At 40.0% G+C, this 17,713-nt stretch overlaps 1 protein-coding gene across 2 annotated transcripts in view; it reads left to right on the forward strand.

Moving 5' to 3' along the window:
- Positions 1-17,188, forward strand: part of LOC128512396 (gamma-aminobutyric acid receptor subunit rho-2-like) — a 33,799-nt gene extending 16,611 nt beyond the window's left edge. The window contains exons 3-9 of one of the 2 annotated variants that reach the window (XM_053485658.1): positions 7,419-7,486; positions 9,476-9,699; positions 10,669-10,751; positions 10,881-11,021; positions 12,266-12,418; positions 15,938-16,146; positions 16,821-17,188. In XM_053485658.1, coding sequence (XP_053341633.1) covers positions 7,419-7,486; positions 9,476-9,699; positions 10,669-10,751; positions 10,881-11,021; positions 12,266-12,418; positions 15,938-16,146; positions 16,821-17,129 — 1,187 coding nt within the window. In that variant the 3' untranslated portion in view covers positions 17,130-17,188. The remainder of the gene's footprint in view (positions 1-7,418; positions 7,487-9,475; positions 9,700-10,668; positions 10,752-10,880; positions 11,022-12,265; positions 12,419-15,937; positions 16,147-16,820) is intronic. The other variant, XM_053485667.1, reaches the window with a different exon arrangement.
- Positions 17,189-17,713: the final 525 nt, after the last annotated feature.

Here is a 17,713-nt window from a genome sequence, read left to right on the forward strand (position 1 = left end):
CTGATTGATACAGCTTCGAAGATGCTGGATATTATTTTGTGATTTGATCTTCGACAATGTTTATATATTCACTTTGAATTTTCCACATCAGTCCAAAGTCTGTAGCTCCAAGCGCTGTTAATAAAAATGTAAATCACAAACAGAAAAAAATATATACAAATCCAATTGCACCAGCCTGTGGTATAGACTGTTCTCAATCCAAATCATGCTTAGTTCTCAGACTCCTAAAGCTGAATTAGTAGAAACATAAAGCTGGTGCACCTGCTGTGTGAAAGTCAATGCAGTCTTAAGCATATATTAGAGCTATAAGAGTGCCCCAAGGATACATCCTCATGTTATACCATGGCGAATACATCCCAGATACACATTCACAGCAATGTAGGAGAACACTATTACATACTGTAGGTTTACATCTCATGCAGCATAATCCATTTGTCTGTCTAATCTTAACTCTGTCTAAGAGTACCATGTGGCTTAGACTGAGGTTCAAAAGGACATGGAAGGATTACTTGTTCTCATCTGTACTATAGACTGTATAAGATCCCTCCACAACATCATTCATAGGTTTTGAAGCTCAAACGTGAGAGCTCCGGTCATCATCGTCTTGGCGGAACCTAAGTCCTCCTAAAGCTAAAAATTTGCAAGTGGACAGAATGAACTGGGTCTGACTGTTGGTTGGAACATATCTACTCATCTCAGTTACCACAAGCTAACTAGTTTAGCTTTAGCGTAGCACAAATGTTAAGGTGACTAACGTTAATTTATAGGCTGACGTTACTTTGCATTCGCTGTCATCCATACCCTAACCCCAACCCTAACCCTAACCCATCTTCTGTTAACACCTAAATTTCCTGTGGCAAGGTAAACTACAACAATTACAGTTAGCTATAACGATGCATAGCAGATTAAACATAGCAGTGCAGCTGTCAATCAAATCAGCCGCACCCTTAATTATAAGCTATCATGAATAGGCAATCTAGCAATGGAAACCATAGACCTTTTTTTTGTACCAGGTCGCAAACATGCTTATTATTGTTGCAAATCATAACACTGTATGTGGATTGGCTTACTTTTGAAGCCAGTGGTATTGGATCTATATCCTAGTGGTCATTCGAATAATTGCAAGTTTTGACACTTCCATGTTTGCTTCCTTTTTCACAACTGGGATTTCCCCTTTTGGTGTGTACTCACTTTAAGAGCATTAAAATGGCTTTGCCAATGTTTTAGTTCCTAAAGTGAAGCTTGGCTTTAACGAAATACATCCAGGTGGAAATTGGTCTAAGGTGGTCCAGCTGGTTTTTCTTGAGTTTTAAGAAAGCAATTTTGAATGCACCTACCGTATCTATCAGCTGATCTATGCAAGGAGTATTATTTAAAACTGTGTTGCTGAGACAACCAAGCAAAGCATTTCAGCTGTGATCCCTCATTTTGGATCCAATGCTTTAAAAGTGTCCTAATCAGGGTTTTCCAATTTCTTTCATACACTGCTAAACCCAAAAGTCTTAATATTTTAATCTTGAAATTTCAACTCTGTGGTTGCAGGAAAAGATTTAATAGGAAATAATATCCTGGGGTTACATGCACTATCTTCAGTCATCTTGCTGTCTGTCAGAGTGTTCTGCCTTGTTGTAGATCAGCTGTCGTGTTGTAGATATGTCAAACTCCAGCCCGAAGCTCGAATACAGTCTCGTTTCATTTGGCCCGTGTGAACTTCAAAACGCCCTGTAGTATCTACTACTTAACGTTCACGCTAACTTTTTTTCAAAGCGTAACCAATATAACCAGCCCAAATTTGTAGTGATGATAGAAAGAGTGCATCTTTTCTCCTGTCTTTACGAAAACTTTTTTTTAATAGTTTAAGATCGAGGCTTGGGTTGGAAAAATGCAGAATGGTTCATTTCCTGTATCTTGATTGGAAATGATTTAAGGTTTCAGACATGTCCTGATTTCAGGTAACTTCTTCAACCATCCACTAAAATGTGTATTATTATTATTATTATTATTATTATTATTATTAATCCAGAGTGTTATAAGGAATATTGAATAAGAATAGAAATATTGAGCAGGATTGGGATTCGTGGCAAGCTTTTATTGTAATATATACAGAAATATTTATGGGGCGTTTACTTTTATGGAATGAAGCAGACAGTTGTAAGAAAAATACTTGGACGTTTATGGAGCTGATTTTTCCCCTCTATGGATTTATACAGTCTTAACAGGCGATTACGCAGTGACACGCCCAATAGATTTCATCTCCATTTGGCACAGGATCAGCAGTGATGGAGGAAGTGCACATAAAATACAGTCACAGGTGTAATGAAAAGATTGTCACGAACCAATGTGGATTATTACCTTGATCATCATTTTTAAGGAGTCTAATTACACATATTTGAATTTATTTCATTTTGTTCTTCAATATTAGATTTTAGCCCTTCCACCTAATATCACAATGAGCCGTCACTACTCCTTTCCAAAATCATCCTCCTTCAACAGACACAACAGATGGATTTCTTTTAATCTTCTCATGAATAACAAACCCAATCCACTGCTCAAATGTAGATTTTGCACCTCAGGCAGTGATTCAAGATCAAACCAGATGTGAATATCCCACTTCTCTTATCCACTGGCAGGTAGCTACTGTATGTCTGACTCATGAACAAATTGCTCTTTTAAACTGATTCCTTTTAACAAATGGCGCAATCGACTCAGTGACCTGAATGACATTGTTCTCGGCCAAAACTAAAAGCTGACCTAAGGGGAGGAAAAAAACAGCATAATCAAATCTCCTTGATTATGCTTAATGAACTCTTTAAACGAAGAGCCATTAATGAACTGGCTCACTTTAACATGTTGAGGTAATTGTTTTCTACATGGACTGGCTTAGCCGGACAAACCAAACTCAAGATCCCATTGGAAATGGCGGTAATACAGTGCAGACAGAAGCTGCTTGTAAATGAATCTACAGTACAATCTTGGCAAACTTTGCTTTTGGAAGCTTCTCTTATATTTCTTGACAGAATCGTTCAAGCTCAACCAGATTGGATGGGCACAGCCATTTTTAGGTTCTTCCAAAGATTCTCTATTAGGGCTTCAGGTCTGGCTTCTCCAGGACTCTTACAGTGTCGTTCTAAAGCCACTCACACTGTTTTTGTGGCAATATGCTTCAGGTCTTTGTCTCGTTAAGATATAAACTGCCGCCCAAAGCCTGTAAGAGGTTTTGACTCAAGATAGCTCGTTATTTTTCTGCATCCATTTACCTCTAAACTGACAAATGTCCCAGTTCAAGCTCATCGAAAAACATCCCAATAGCATGATGCTGCCACCACCGTGTTTGACTGCAGGGATGGTTTTAATAAGGTGCCTGATTCCTAATTCCAGATAGTTCAATATTCTTGACATCAGACCAGCAGATTTTATATCTTATGGTCTCAAAGTCCTTCAGGGGCTTTTTTTTGTCAGGGGCAACTATCAGTGGGCTGTCATGGTCCTTGAGAGGAATAGCTTCTGTTTGGCCACTCAATGTCCAATTAATTCAGTTATGCACAGGTGGACTCCAGTCAAGCGGTAGAAACATCTCAAGGACCACTGCTCAGAGTAGGATGCACCAATGCTCAACTCCAAGGCATAACAAACAGTCTGGATACTTATTTAAACTGTACATTTCGAGCACCTTTTTGTACATTGTCATTGTGGATTGAATGATAAAAATAAAAAGGATTTTAATCTATTTTAAGTTGAGAAACATAAAAAAATGAAAAACTTTGAAAGGTCTGAAAACTTGTGGGTAAATTTATTATTATTATTTTTATTTTATTAAATAGAAGGGTGGTGGCATGGTGGGTTAGTGTTTAGCACTGTCAGCTCGTACCTCAAGGGTCTGGGTTCAAATCCCACTTTGGGGTCTGTGTGCAACATGCTGGGCTTCCTCTGGGAGGGTTTTCTCCAGGTACTCCCAGTTCCTCCCACAGGCCAAAAACCTGCCTTATTGGCGTTTCCAAATTGCCCTTGGTGTGTGAATGAGTGTATATGTATGCCCTGTGATGGATTGGCACCCCATATCTTGTCGCCTGGGATAGGCTCCAGGCCCCCCGCGACCCTGTTTACAGAATAAAGTCGTATAGACAATGAGTGAGTGAATACGTTAAAGAAGGGCATGGTGGCTGGACTACTAAAAAATCTATACATGCACTTACATCTTATAATTTTTCTTATTAGAATTCATGACAGTGGATCAAAATTGGAAAATGTATTGCACTTGAAAATATATTACACTGCAAAAATGGTAAGGTTTGTACTTTTTCTATAGGTAGTTTGCTAGATTGTTGAAATAGGTGTATGCCTTGGAAAATTATTAGCAAAGTATATAACATCAATACTGGGCACACAGTACAAGCTTTAATGTGTGTTTACATGGTATAATTTGGAAGTCGGAAAAACTGAATGTTCATTTATTAAAATTTTATTGAAATCTGATAGGAGGTGAGGAGTAAATTGATCACAACATCTCATTATTAGTGGCAGGTGGTATAACCTGAGATTCTACCAGAACCTGACCTGGAGAGAGGTAAGGATAGGAGAGAGGCAGCTAGATAAATTCAGAATAGGGCATACGAGCAAATCATGCCAGTCTGGAGAGCTGACAGGTGGCATATGGTGTCAGCGTGGGACGTGTAAGCACACAGCTGGGACAGGGCTGAGAGTTAATGCTATTGCTTTCAGATAACAGATAGGCTTTGCATCATAATGTATAATAGTTTCAGGAAGCTGCTACATACAATGGCATGAGTGCTGAGAGATCAATAGCCCATGTTCTAATGCTGCATAAGTGAGCGTACAGTATGTCTGATTCATGTGTTTAACAAAAGGACGAGGTTGAATCTGAATCAATTCGAATCTAGCAGGCTGTGATGTAAATGATTAAAGGGATCGCTACTACGTTGTTGGATAATTTGGTCACTAACCTTAAATACACTCTTTCAGAAGCTGAGGATCAGCACTCTGCAGAAGTATAGCAAGAATATTGCATGACTCCTGGATTAGATTTCTTCATGTATTCCTTCCAGCAATAAAAAATAATTACAGGAAATACATTTAAAAAAATATATTTATTCGAGTCACAGGGTGGTTGATTTTCAGGCGTGTTTTGAATTATTGCATGATCTAAATTCTTTTGAGTTCTACATCACCGAGGGACATCCTGATATCCTGCTGTAGAAGTTCCACTCACGACTGAATTGGTTCCACAAGGATTCAAACTCATCAAGGACTTGACGCAGGAAAGTGGTCATTATATTTTGTCCATCGAGTGCCACCACTGGATTTAGGTTTAGGTGCAGTCATGCAGTAGAATGGTTTTAATAACAAATGCATTCATATATTCAGTAAAAATTTTTTTACATTTTTCTCTGTGTGCTATCTCACAGAGGACTGGACATACAGTGGTGTGAAAAACTATTTGCCCCCTTCCTGATTTCTTATTCTTTTACATGTTTGTCACACTTAAATGTTTCTGATCATCAAACACATTTAACTATTAGTCAAAGATAACACAAGTAAACACAAAATGCAGTTTTTAAATGATGGTTTTTATTATTTAGGGAGAAAAAAAATCCAAACTTACATGGCCCTGTGTGAAAAAGTAATTGCCCCCTGAACCTAATAACTGGTTGGGCCACCCTTAGCAGCAATAACTGCAATCAAGTGTTTGCGATAACTTGCAACGAGTCTTTTACAGAGCTCTGGAGGAATTTTGGCCCACTCATCTTTGCAGAATTGTTGTAATTCAGCTTTATTTGAGAGTTTTCTAGCATGAACCGCCTTTTTAAGGTCATGCCACAACATCTCAATAGGATTCAGGTCAGGACTTTGACTGGGCCACTCCAAAGTCTTCATTTTGTTTTTCTTCAGCCATTCAGAGGTGGATTTGCTGGTGTGTTTTGGGTCATTGTCCTGCTGCAGCACCCAAGATCGCTTCAGCTTGAGTTGACGAACAGATGGCCGGACATTCTCCTTCAGGATTTTTTGGTAGACAGTAGAATTCATGGTTCCATTTATCACAGCAAGCCATCCAGGTCCTGAAGCAGCAAAACAACCCCAGACCATCACACTACCACCCCCATATTTTACTGTTGGTATGGTGTTCTTTTTCTGAAATGCTGTGTTACTTTTACGCCAGATGTAACGGGACACGCACCTTCCAAAAAGTTAAACTTTTGTCTCGTCGGTCCACAAGGTATTTTCCCAAAAGTCTTGGCAATCATTGAGATGTTTTTTAGCAAAATTGAGACGAGCCTTAATGTTCTTTTTGCTTAAGTGGTTTGCGCCTTGGAAATCTGCCATGCAGGCCGTTTTTGCCCAGTCTCTTTCTTATGGTGGAGTCGTGAACACTTACCTTAATTGAGGCAAGTGAGGCCTGCAGTTCTTTAGTTGTTGTCCTGGGGTCTTTTGTGGCCTCTCGGATGAGTTGTCTCTGCGCTCTTGGGGTAATTTTGGTCGGCCGGCCACTCCTGGGAAGGTTCACCACTGTTCCATGTTTTTGCCATTTGTGGATGATGGCTCTCACTGTGGTTCGCTGGAGTCCCAAGGCTTTGGAAATGGCTTTATAACCTTTACCAGCCTGATAGATCTCAATTACTTTTGTTCTCATTTTTTTCTGAATTTCTTTGGATCTTGGCATGATGTCTAGCTTTTGAGGTGCTTTTGGTCTACTTCTCTGTGTCAGGTAGCTTCTATTTAAGTGATTTTTTGATTGAAACAGGTGTGGCAGTAATCAGGCCTGGGGGTGACTACAGAAATTTAACTTTTAACTGTGATAAAGCACAGTTAAGTTATTTTTTAACAAGGGGGGGCAGTTACTTTTTCACACAGGGCCATGTAGATTTGGAGTTTTTTTCCTCCCTTAATAACATAATCTTCATTTAAAAACTGCATTTTGTGTTCAATTATGTTATCTTTGACTAATAGTTAACGGTTTTTGATGAGCAGAAACATTTAAGTGTGACAAACATGCAAAAGAATAAGAAATCAGGAAGGGGGCAAATAGTTTTTCACACCACTGTACTTAACCGAAATTAAGATCATTTTTGCAAGACAGTTTTCCTTGTGGAATCCTTCAGGGAACACCAGTCTTGTCCGGTCTTGTTAATGTTAGCAGATGTCTTCAGCCCAACACATTTAAAAATGGCTCTTGGGGGGTCGTTTGAATGGGTAATGTTTCCAGCTTCCTGTAATAAGTCTACTTTCTACTCTCTGTTGTATGATTAGACATATAGATTTGGATACATACGTATGTATTTCAGTACAAGGACAAAAAAAAAAAAATCTTTAGGGCACTGTATGGCCTATTAATGCCTGCTCATTAGTTTGGAGGATGTGCTGTTGAGTAATTTATGTCTACAGTTGTTTATTTTGGTCTCCAGGTCCAGCGGTTCCTGTTGGTGTGGATGTGCAGGTGGAGAGCTTGGACAGCATCTCAGAAGTGGACATGGTGAGATGACAGCACTGAAACTCTAAGAGCAGGATTAAATACAGTATATATATCTGTATCTAAATAACTATACATAGATACACCGATCAGCCATAACACTGATTAGCAATTATATTCCAGAAAAGGCTCAGGTGACAGGATCATGGGCGCCCAAGTCTCATTTAATGCCTTGAGGAGCAAAAGCTATCATGTCTGGTGCGATCCCACAGAAAAGACAAGCCAGCAAAACTTACTGAAAATAATCAATGCTGGCTAGAATAGGACGGCACCAGAACACATTGTGAACCACAGCCCACCATGCAAGAGGCTCCACAGACGAAGAGCCAGAGGACATCCTCTCCGTGTCCAAATTCTCATGATCTCAATGCAAATGAGCACCCAGGATCCACTGCACCCAAAAGATCCTTCGCTAATGTCCTGGTGCCAGACACCACAACACACCCCCAGAGATCTTTTGGACTCATGCCCCTATAGGCCAGAACTACACCACTGGCACAAGAAGGACCTACACATTATCAGGCATAAGCTCTTGCACTATAATATTACAGGGTTAATAGACTAATCATTACTATTAATAGGCTGATCAGTATACAGTATGCTACTGTATATTCCCAAAAATATTCAATCGCCTGCTTTTACATGCATATGAACTTGAGTAACATCCAATTCTTAATCCATTTAATATTATGTTGGCCCACATTTTACAGCTATAACAGCTTCAATTCCTCTGAAAGCTTTCCACAAGGTTTATGAGTGTGTTTATGGGATTCTTGACCATTCTTCCAGAAGCACATTTGTGAGGTCAGACACTGATGTTGGAGGAGAAGGCCTGGCTCAAAATCTGCACTCTAATTCATCCCAAAGTTGTTCTATCGGGTTGAGGTCAGGATTAAAGTTCTACCACACCAAATTGCCCATCCATGTCAAATGCACTATTCTTGGTTCAGTTAATTTCTGGAAATATCTACCTTAGATACTTTATTTATTCATTTTTTTAATTATCGAATAAAGCTATTGAGCTTTATTTTAAAAAACATCTGCCAAGGTGCTAAAATCGCCGCTCGTATGTAGCTGGATAGTCCTCAATAGTATAATACAGCCAACTGGTGTTGCTAGACAGTTTATAAATAGCGTTTTGGTAATGTATCTTATTTTAGTGTAGTAGATCTGCCCATTTGAATATATTTCTGAATGTTTCTTTTGTTTGTGATGGTATCCAGTATACGCTTCAATAGCCTTTACTGAATTGGTCCCGCTGTTTGAATGGTCATGGGGATTTGCTGTTATGTAATATAGTAAGGAGGAAGGAAATAAGAATGAGTCATCCAAGCAGACAGCGTATACGGTTTGCCCAGTGATAGAGGACGGAATTAACCAGAATCCCCCATCTGCCCATGGCCAGAGAGACTCTAATCTCAGACACACTACACTGATGCCACCAGATACTAATGTTACACAGTGTTAGGAATGCACGAGATTTCCCATGACTGCGTGCCAAATCCAACGTACAGAAGAAAGCATGCTTTAAAATAATTTAAAGTCCATGCATTGGCCAGTGTCACTTTAATTATTATGTTTCCAGTTAAAAAAAGAAGGGATTGTTAGGATGCTCGGATGCAGGGGATGTTATGTGGAAACTTAATGGCAGCCGGGTATTAAAGTGTCAAAGTTCTGTTTGTTTTGAGGGTGTGTCCTTGTTTGACTCAGGGTTTCAGTCAAAGGGACTAGCTGGAATCATGCATGGAACAGAAAAAAAAAAGAAACACTGCTTCCTCTGGGATGGATTAGTGGATTATTCTGGGATTTTCAGAAATCTGCCTTTCTTCTGAGCTCTATCTGTCAGTGACCTGTACTTGACTGAATTTTGCTCAGCCAAAGCCACACATTCACCCTGAGTCCTTTAAAATTTAAATGATGATCAAATGGCACCAGATCTAGCAGCTTTGTTGTGACATACCTGATTAGTAATATCTATCACTCTTGTCCCAGGACTTCACCATGACACTATATTTAAGGCATTACTGGAAAGATGAGCGGCTGTCATTCCCCAGCACCACCAACAAGAGCATGACTTTTGATGGTCGGTTGGTGAAAAAGATCTGGGTTCCAGATGTTTTCTTCGTCCACTCTAAACGCTCCTTCATACATGACACCACCACGGACAACATCATGCTCAGGGTTTATCCTGATGGACATGTTTTGTACAGCCTAAGGTAAGGAGATGTTCAAGCCAACCCAAGAAATGTGCTTATTGAGTAATTGTCCATAAGCACTTTTCTTTGATTTCTTCTTCTTCTTGTTGTTGTAAATACTTTTTCAAAATATTCTAAAGAGCTTGAGGAAGCATTAGTCTTTGAGGCCAGTACTGCGGAGGCATAATTCTGGGCAACTGTGCAACTCCAACATAAGGTGTCTTAGATATCTGAAGTAGCAAAATCACCAAACTGGTTATATTGGAGTCTGAAGTTGTGGATAGTTTTTCTCAAATGCGAGTAGCCTTCAAGTCAAACCGGGACTTGTGATGGATGTTCTCATGACTGAAGGCATAAAACCGAAGACTTTAATCACAGTGTAGTGATGAGACTTTTAGCCATAAAAGACAATCCCAGCCCTGCTGGTTCAGAGGCCACTGCAGCCGTAATGGAGCATTCACACCTGATCCTTAAGACACCGTAACTTTTTCTTATTTACGGCATTTATCCAGAACGATTTACATTTGGTCTCAGTGTACATCCGAGCATTAGAGGGTTAATGGCTTTGCTCAAGTGCCCAACAGAGGCAACTTAATGGTACAGGGGTTTGAACCTGCGACCTTACAAACAACAGTCCAATGCCTTAACTTCTAAGCTACAAGCTATAAAGCAGACAGTAAGATCATGGCTCTGGCGTACTGAGAAAACTTTCTATCTTCATGGTATACAAGTGCTAGTGAAACACTGGGATAAGTGCATTAGTGTACTGTAGCAGAGGATTATATAGAGAAATAAAGTGAGTTTTTACTCTCATAACTCTCAAAAAGAAAAAATCTATAAAAAAAGTAGTTTTATGAAAGGGAAATTCCATGAATAAGGCAATATGGATGTAATAATATCTCCTTTGTAGGGCAGTGGTATTACAGTTGTAAAGTAATTAGTCTGTATTTTACTTCTCACCTGTTTTTTTGTTTGTTTTTTGTCATGCAGGGTGACAGTAACTGCAGCGTGTAACATGGACTTCAGTCGCTTCCCTCTTGACACACAAACCTGCACACTGGAGCTAGAAAGCTGTATGTTAAAAAAAAAAAGTTATACTTACACATTTCAATACTGTCTGTTATTGATATGTATATATTTTCCGTACATACTGTCCATACGTCTATATATGTTTATATAACCGACTGGTTTTCCACGTGCAGATGCCTACACAGATGAGGATCTTATGCTTTACTGGAAGAGTGGAGATGAATCCCTAAGCATAGACGATAAGATTTCGCTCTCCCAGTTCCTTATTCAGAAGTTCCACACCACCTCCAGATTGGCCTTCTATAGTAGTACAGGTACTCTACCGTTCTTGGGACATAAAAACATGAAGTCCTTTAATCTGCTCAACGTCTCCATGTTTAATGTTTGTGCCTCAACATCCTGTAACTTCAACTGCCTTATGTTTATTCATGGAACATCCTTTAAGATCCCAGGTTCCCACTGTATAATCATGATGGTTGAGGCTGTGATTTAGGAATATACTATTGAAGTGTGCCGTGTTTATTCTGTTCTATCCGATCCCTCTATGAATGTTCACATTTTCATCATTGGTGCCATTGTCAGCCACCTCAAACCTTTGTATGGAGGATTAACCCTGAACACTACAGTATAAACCCATCGAATATGACTAGAGTCATTATTTTCTGTCATGTTTTGTTCGCGTAATCAAACGGCATGATGGCTTTGAGCCTCACTTTATATGACTCAGGTTTGTCAGTGTCTCTCCAGGATTTGTTTATCCTGGTTTCTTGGTCAGCACAACTTCAAAAAGGAGTTCTCAGCCATTTCCCAAAGCTTATTTTATTTTAGACTTTTACAATGCTGAGAAATTCTCCTCTGTCATTGGTTTTTGTTGTGTAATTAGTCAGAATGGGGTTCAAGTCAAAGCAGGATTTTTGATTGTGCAGACTGATTGCTTCATGTCTGAAACCCTGACCTCCCAGGAACTCCTTCAATGGTCCAGATATGTGGAAATGGCTTGAAGTGAGGTCAGGACTGTATGGGGATGTGTCAATACTTCCAGCCAAGTATCCTGTAATGTGCAAGTAGTGTTGGTGAATGATTGTGCGTACGGTCTCTGTAATTTTTTTTAAGGATTAAGGTCTAAGCCACATCAGCCTGGATCATCATTCACGGACATACGACTTCCTTTAAAACCATTCCGATGCTTTATCGCGGCTAAGTGTCTCATCACTGTACTGCGCTTGAAGTCTGCGATTTTACACCACAAGTCCTGGTTTGACTTGAACACCCCTCCTATTTCAATTAACTGTGATTTGCTTGATTGTAACTAATTTGTCAGTTCAATTTAATATCAATTTGTTTATATGGTTAAAGAAATTGAAATGTAAATACATTAAAATTATTCCTAAAGTTAAAAACTATTTCTCTGGACATTTTATTTATTTATTTTAAATAATCGTACAGGATCGAATCTTGATCAAGCTCAGTCTTAACTGTTACTGCAAGTCCCTGTAAAGGGAAGGAGAATAAAATGATTAATGTTTTGCTCTTCGGTTTGATCACTCTCCTCTTGCAGGTTGGTACAACCGCCTGTACATCAACTTCACCCTGAGACGCCACATTTTCTTCTTCCTGCTGCAGACCTACTTTCCCGCTACTCTGATGGTCATGCTGTCCTGGGTGTCCTTCTGGATCGACCGCCGTGCCGTCCCTGCCAGGGTTTCTTTAGGTACAGGAGACGTAGATCCTGTAGTTGAAGTTCATGTGCAACGTTCCAGATAATTAAAAATAAAGCCCAAATCCACTTCGAGCCAACTATATTTCAATAATCATTTATTCATTTTCATCCCATCTGGGTGAATCCTCTCCCCCATGAACTGTTCTTTACCAGAAGCTGAATAAATGCAATTCTGTGTTTGCTGAGATGAAAATTCTTGCATTTGTTTGAAATGAGTGCAGTGCCTGAAACCAAGTTAGTAAAGGATTTTTAATCAGCATGACAAACAGCAGCTGTTCCTCTTACAAATATAGTTTATACAAATTAAAAGAAATTAGTTGAATGAAACATTTTAAAACCAAGATGCTTACATGTGAGTGATGAAATGCTTCTCGTAGGACTACTGATGGAGGTTTATGGTTTAATTGAGATTACTTTATGGCCAGTGGGGCAGTACAGATGTTAATGCAATGCTAATGGGTTTTTTTTGTAGGGCTTGTAGTTGTTTTTTTATATTAGAGTTACTGCTAAGGTAACACAACGGTAAACATATAAATGACAGTCACAGACATGACCCATAATTCAAACAACAATCCCTAAATGATGAAACTTAAAGGGACATTGAACAGTGTATTATTGTCATGTAAGGTATGATGCCTGCGACACTTTTTATGGCTAGAATTGATTAATTATTAAAAAATTACATTTGTCAGTGCAATTTGCCTCTGCAATTACACAATATCACACTATTGGGAGTGCTGTTGTACTGAATATCAGCACGGCTGTGATGCCGTGAGAATAACCCATATATTAGCTTTCCATTTAACCACGTACCAGCAATGTCCATCACGGACATTGCTGAGATATAGCATTAAAATAGTGTTAAATGGAAAGCTAGTGCGTTAAGTAGGGTGCACAGTCCTTTATCCCACATACTAAGCAGTGCCCTTAATCAGGGGTTAGAGAGAGACTAGGGAATCAGCCTTGTGTTAAAAGCTAATTACTAAGGAGAGCAAGTGTTGCTTGAGATTATATAACTTTTTGAATGTGGGTTTTGCAGGCAGCTTTTCTCACCTTCTTTCCAATACCGCTTTCACCCATTCAATTCCCGGGTGATGCTTTACCCGGAGGCCTAGAGAGAGCTGATTGGCCGAGCTCTCTCAGAGGGGAGGGATGAGAGGTACTTAGTGCTCCCATATTAACCACGCCTCTACAGCCAACCTATGGGGTCATGCAAGCAGAAGGAGAGGATAGCGCTGTCCTCCGAGTGTGTTACGCCGCTCCCAACGGTGCGTGAGCGAGCCATTTAAAAAGACGCGGCTAGCGTCACGAGTTTGTCTATAGCCCTCCTGAATGAGCGGTACTCGTAGCCCTAATGTGGGAGCCCCCTACTGATGGGGAGGAATTGGACACAATTAAATTAGGGAGAAAATCAGATTACTCAGTCAGACCTAAACTATCAATTACCTAGTGTTTCTATTGCTTATTCCATTAAACAATAGTAGCCTATACAACAGTGCTCATTCATTTATGCAGTGTCTAAACCACTTTATCCTGTATTCAGGGTCGCGGGTGGTCTTAAGCTTATTCCAGTAGACTTAGGGCATAAGGTGTGATACACCCTGAACAGGTTGCCAATTACAGGGCATCTACATACACATACTGTACTACAGGCAATTTGGTAACGTCAATCAGTCTAAGGAAACCCACCAACCATGGGGAGAGCAAACAAACTCAGACCCAAGGCAGGAATCGAACCCGGACCCTGGTGGTTCAAGGCAACAGTGCTAACCATTAAGCCACTTTGTCACCCAGTTGTAGATTTAGAGGCTTAATGAACAAGCCAGGCTTAAAAGCATCATGAACCACGGTGCACTGTGACTGTTTAACACTGCTTTAAGTTATTGCCGTCATAACCTGTTTAAGGAAATCAGGAACTTTAGATGCTTTCCCACCAGAGGAACCACCATTCATTTTAATTCCAAGTTTAGAATTAAGCTTAATCATGCTATAATGAAAATTCCTGATTTCTGATGCACAAGCTTTGTTTTTCTCTGTACTTTTTCAATTTACTTGATACGTAGCCCAGTCTACTGAATGAATGGACAGGTCTGCAGTTGGAAAATGTGTATACAGCATTTAAAACTACATATGTAGAAGGTGTGTCTCCCTCTTTTCTGCAAGTCAAGCCACATTCATCCATATACCCAGCACAAGTGCTTCTATGCAGGATTGTCACAAACAGATTTCGCACCCCGTAAAACTTCAGCAAACAGATTACCTAATGCTGAGGTAATACATCTAAGTCTTACCTTACAAATTGCCTTGAGTGCGAAAATTCTGCACCAGACTTCAGCTGGAATAAATAAGCACGCTGAACATTTGTTACGAATGCAGCTGTGGTCAGGGAACCGTGAATAACTGCCAGCGGTGTTGTTTAACACCTGGATCTTCTCCTCTCCGCACACACGTACTGTAGACCTTTTAGCACACACTCATATTATGACAGTGATGTAGCATGCACTACGAGTACCAAATGTACTGTCACTTTGACTCCTGCAAACTACTTACAGAGTGCTTACTGGTTCATCGGCGGCTCTGAATAAGAGGGAATGAACAGTGTCTGAGAACCTATGAAAGGGAAGGTTATTTTTAGAGCCCAATTCAATCCTCTCAGAGCCATAATGGGATAAAATCGGACAACTTTTTTTCCAACAAAGAAAACACTTTGAGTAGAGCCCCTTTGTTCTGAACAGTATGGTCTACTTTTCTCGCCTACAGTACGTCCAGGAGAGACCACCTATGGAAGGGGTTCGGATCTGATATGAAAACATAGCTCGTGCGTTCAGACGGCACTGAAAACAGTTTCGTGTCACAAAAACTCAGAATTTAGTTATTTTAGGCTGGTAATGTGCACCAGCTTATGGTCTTGTTCAGAATGGCATCCAATGCAGGATAAAGCGGTATAGATGGTGAGTGAGTGGGTGTGCAATTTGAATCAAAGCGTCACAGTAGCATATTGGTTGTGGCACTGTGGCCTCGCATCTCCATGGTTGAGGGTTCGATTCCTGCCTCAGGTCTGTTTGCATGGAGTTTGCATGTTCTATTCCTGCTTGGTGGGTTTCCTCTGGGTACTCTGATGTCCTTCCGCAGTCCAAAGACAGATTAGGTTCACTACCGTTCTCAAATTACCCTGTCTGTGTGTGTCTGTCCAAGGTGTACCCTATCTCATACCCAAAGTCTCCTGGGATAGGCTCTAGTCTGGAGTGGTATGGAGGATGGATAAATAAAACCAATTTGAAACACATCCAGATGTTCTTCAGTCTGTATGCTCTACCAAGTCAAATCAGATTTCAAACTGTCCATTACGTCACCAGCAACTCATCTTAAAGATCGTATTTGTGAACGAAATCGGACAAAATGTCTCTGGATTAGATGCCACTATAGAAGCATTATATAATTAGATTGAGCACATTTATATAAAACCAGATCTGGAGTCTAATTATTACATTTTTTGGTTTGTTTCCTCAGGCATCACCACGGTGCTCACCATGTCCACCATCATCACAGGTGTAAATGCGTCCATGCCCAGAGTGTCCTACATCAAAGCCGTAGACATTTACCTCTGGGTTAGCTTCGTCTTCGTCTTCCTCTCTGTCCTTGAGTACGCGGCTGTCAACTACCTGACTACTGTGAAAGACGGGAAAGAACGCAAATACAGGGAAAAGGCCCGACATCAGGTGTCATTTATATTTCTTTCTAAAGAATATCTCTACATCATTTATAAATAGTTTAGGGAAATTATGTTAATTTCAGCCTAGACGTGTCCGTGACTTCACGCGGACTTTAATTGCACACTCATAAGCGCGTTTTAAAAAATGTACAACGACCATCTGTTGAATTTTGGAAAGAACGAGAATTTTTCAGTTAATGTGAAGTGCACAGGGTGAGATGAAGGTGTGAGATTTCGCGTTTATTAAGGAGATTTAAATTGCACACTCATAAGCGCGTATTAAAAAAATGTACAGCGACCATCTGTTGAATTTTAAGAAGAACTAATAATTTTTTCAATGTCGTTTTTTTTTTTTTTTTGATATATGGGCGTTTTACATTTAAATTTCAAAGCAGCATATCTTATTTCCCCAAAAGCCTATATGTTACCTCAGGCTCAGCCAAGTAGACCCGTGAAAACCCATTAAAATTCATTCAGCAGTTTTTTACATGATGCATGCACAAACAAACAAACAGTAAAAAAACATCTTGACGTGTTCTATTACTCATCTTACGACCACACGTTATTTTTCTCCAACGTACAGACGTGCCAACTTTAAAGCTTTATTATACAGTATGTATAGATTAAAATCAAAGTCCTTGTTATCCTCATGTCTAATTACTTAAATGACCTTTATTTTAGCAGTCTCTGCCGTGTACATGTGGCCTGCCTCATGGCAAAAGCATGATGGTGGATGGGACGTACAGTGAGGCAGACAGCAACAGCCTGGCCGGTTACAGCCGGGCACCCAACGGCCCCGAGGAGCTAAACGATAAACACGAGCGCATGGTGGTGCACCTCGCCGTTGACCACGACTCGACAGGCGGCAAGAAGAAAGGCCTGCGCGGCCGCATCATCCACAGCACTCACGCCATTGACACGTACTCGCGCATGATCTTTCCTGGAGCCTACATCTTTTTCAACCTTATCTACTGGTCCGTCTACTGGTGAACCCTTACAGCTGGGAGGTTTTTTGTTTTTTCATTACAGTACATTTTAATGGGAGCCTAAAGACAATGAGTCAGCTTTTGGGTGGAAACGGATGACGCAAGATTAGATTCGCTAAAAAAAAATTATAATAATAAATAAATCATGGCAAACTAACAAAGACCTCAGCTAATCAGTCTGAACTTTCAAATACATGGATGTACTTTGAACAATGGAGGAGCAATCAAATGGAGGATGGACCTTCTTAAACTCTTGACATGGATGGCAATAGGATGTTTCATTGCTCAGATCACACACACACACACACACACACACACGCACGCACATAAAGTCTGCTTAACATTCCAACATCTCAGATTTCTCCACTGGATTTTTTTTTTTTTTTCGTTTTGTTTTATAATCGGCCGGGAGAGACTGAATCAGCTACTTCATGATCTTTAACCTTCTCTTGAATATAAATCAATAAAACTTATACCACTCTCATGGTTGTAGTTAGGACTCTAAACTGTGAATTTTATGCTTCAATTTCAAGCACTGGTTTCTCAACTAGCCAACAACTCATCATTTAAATGGGAAACATTATATTT

Source organism: Clarias gariepinus, chromosome 2, assembly GCF_024256425.1.
Source record: "Clarias gariepinus isolate MV-2021 ecotype Netherlands chromosome 2, CGAR_prim_01v2, whole genome shotgun sequence".
Classification (NCBI taxonomy): domain Eukaryota; kingdom Metazoa; phylum Chordata; class Actinopteri; order Siluriformes; family Clariidae; genus Clarias; species Clarias gariepinus.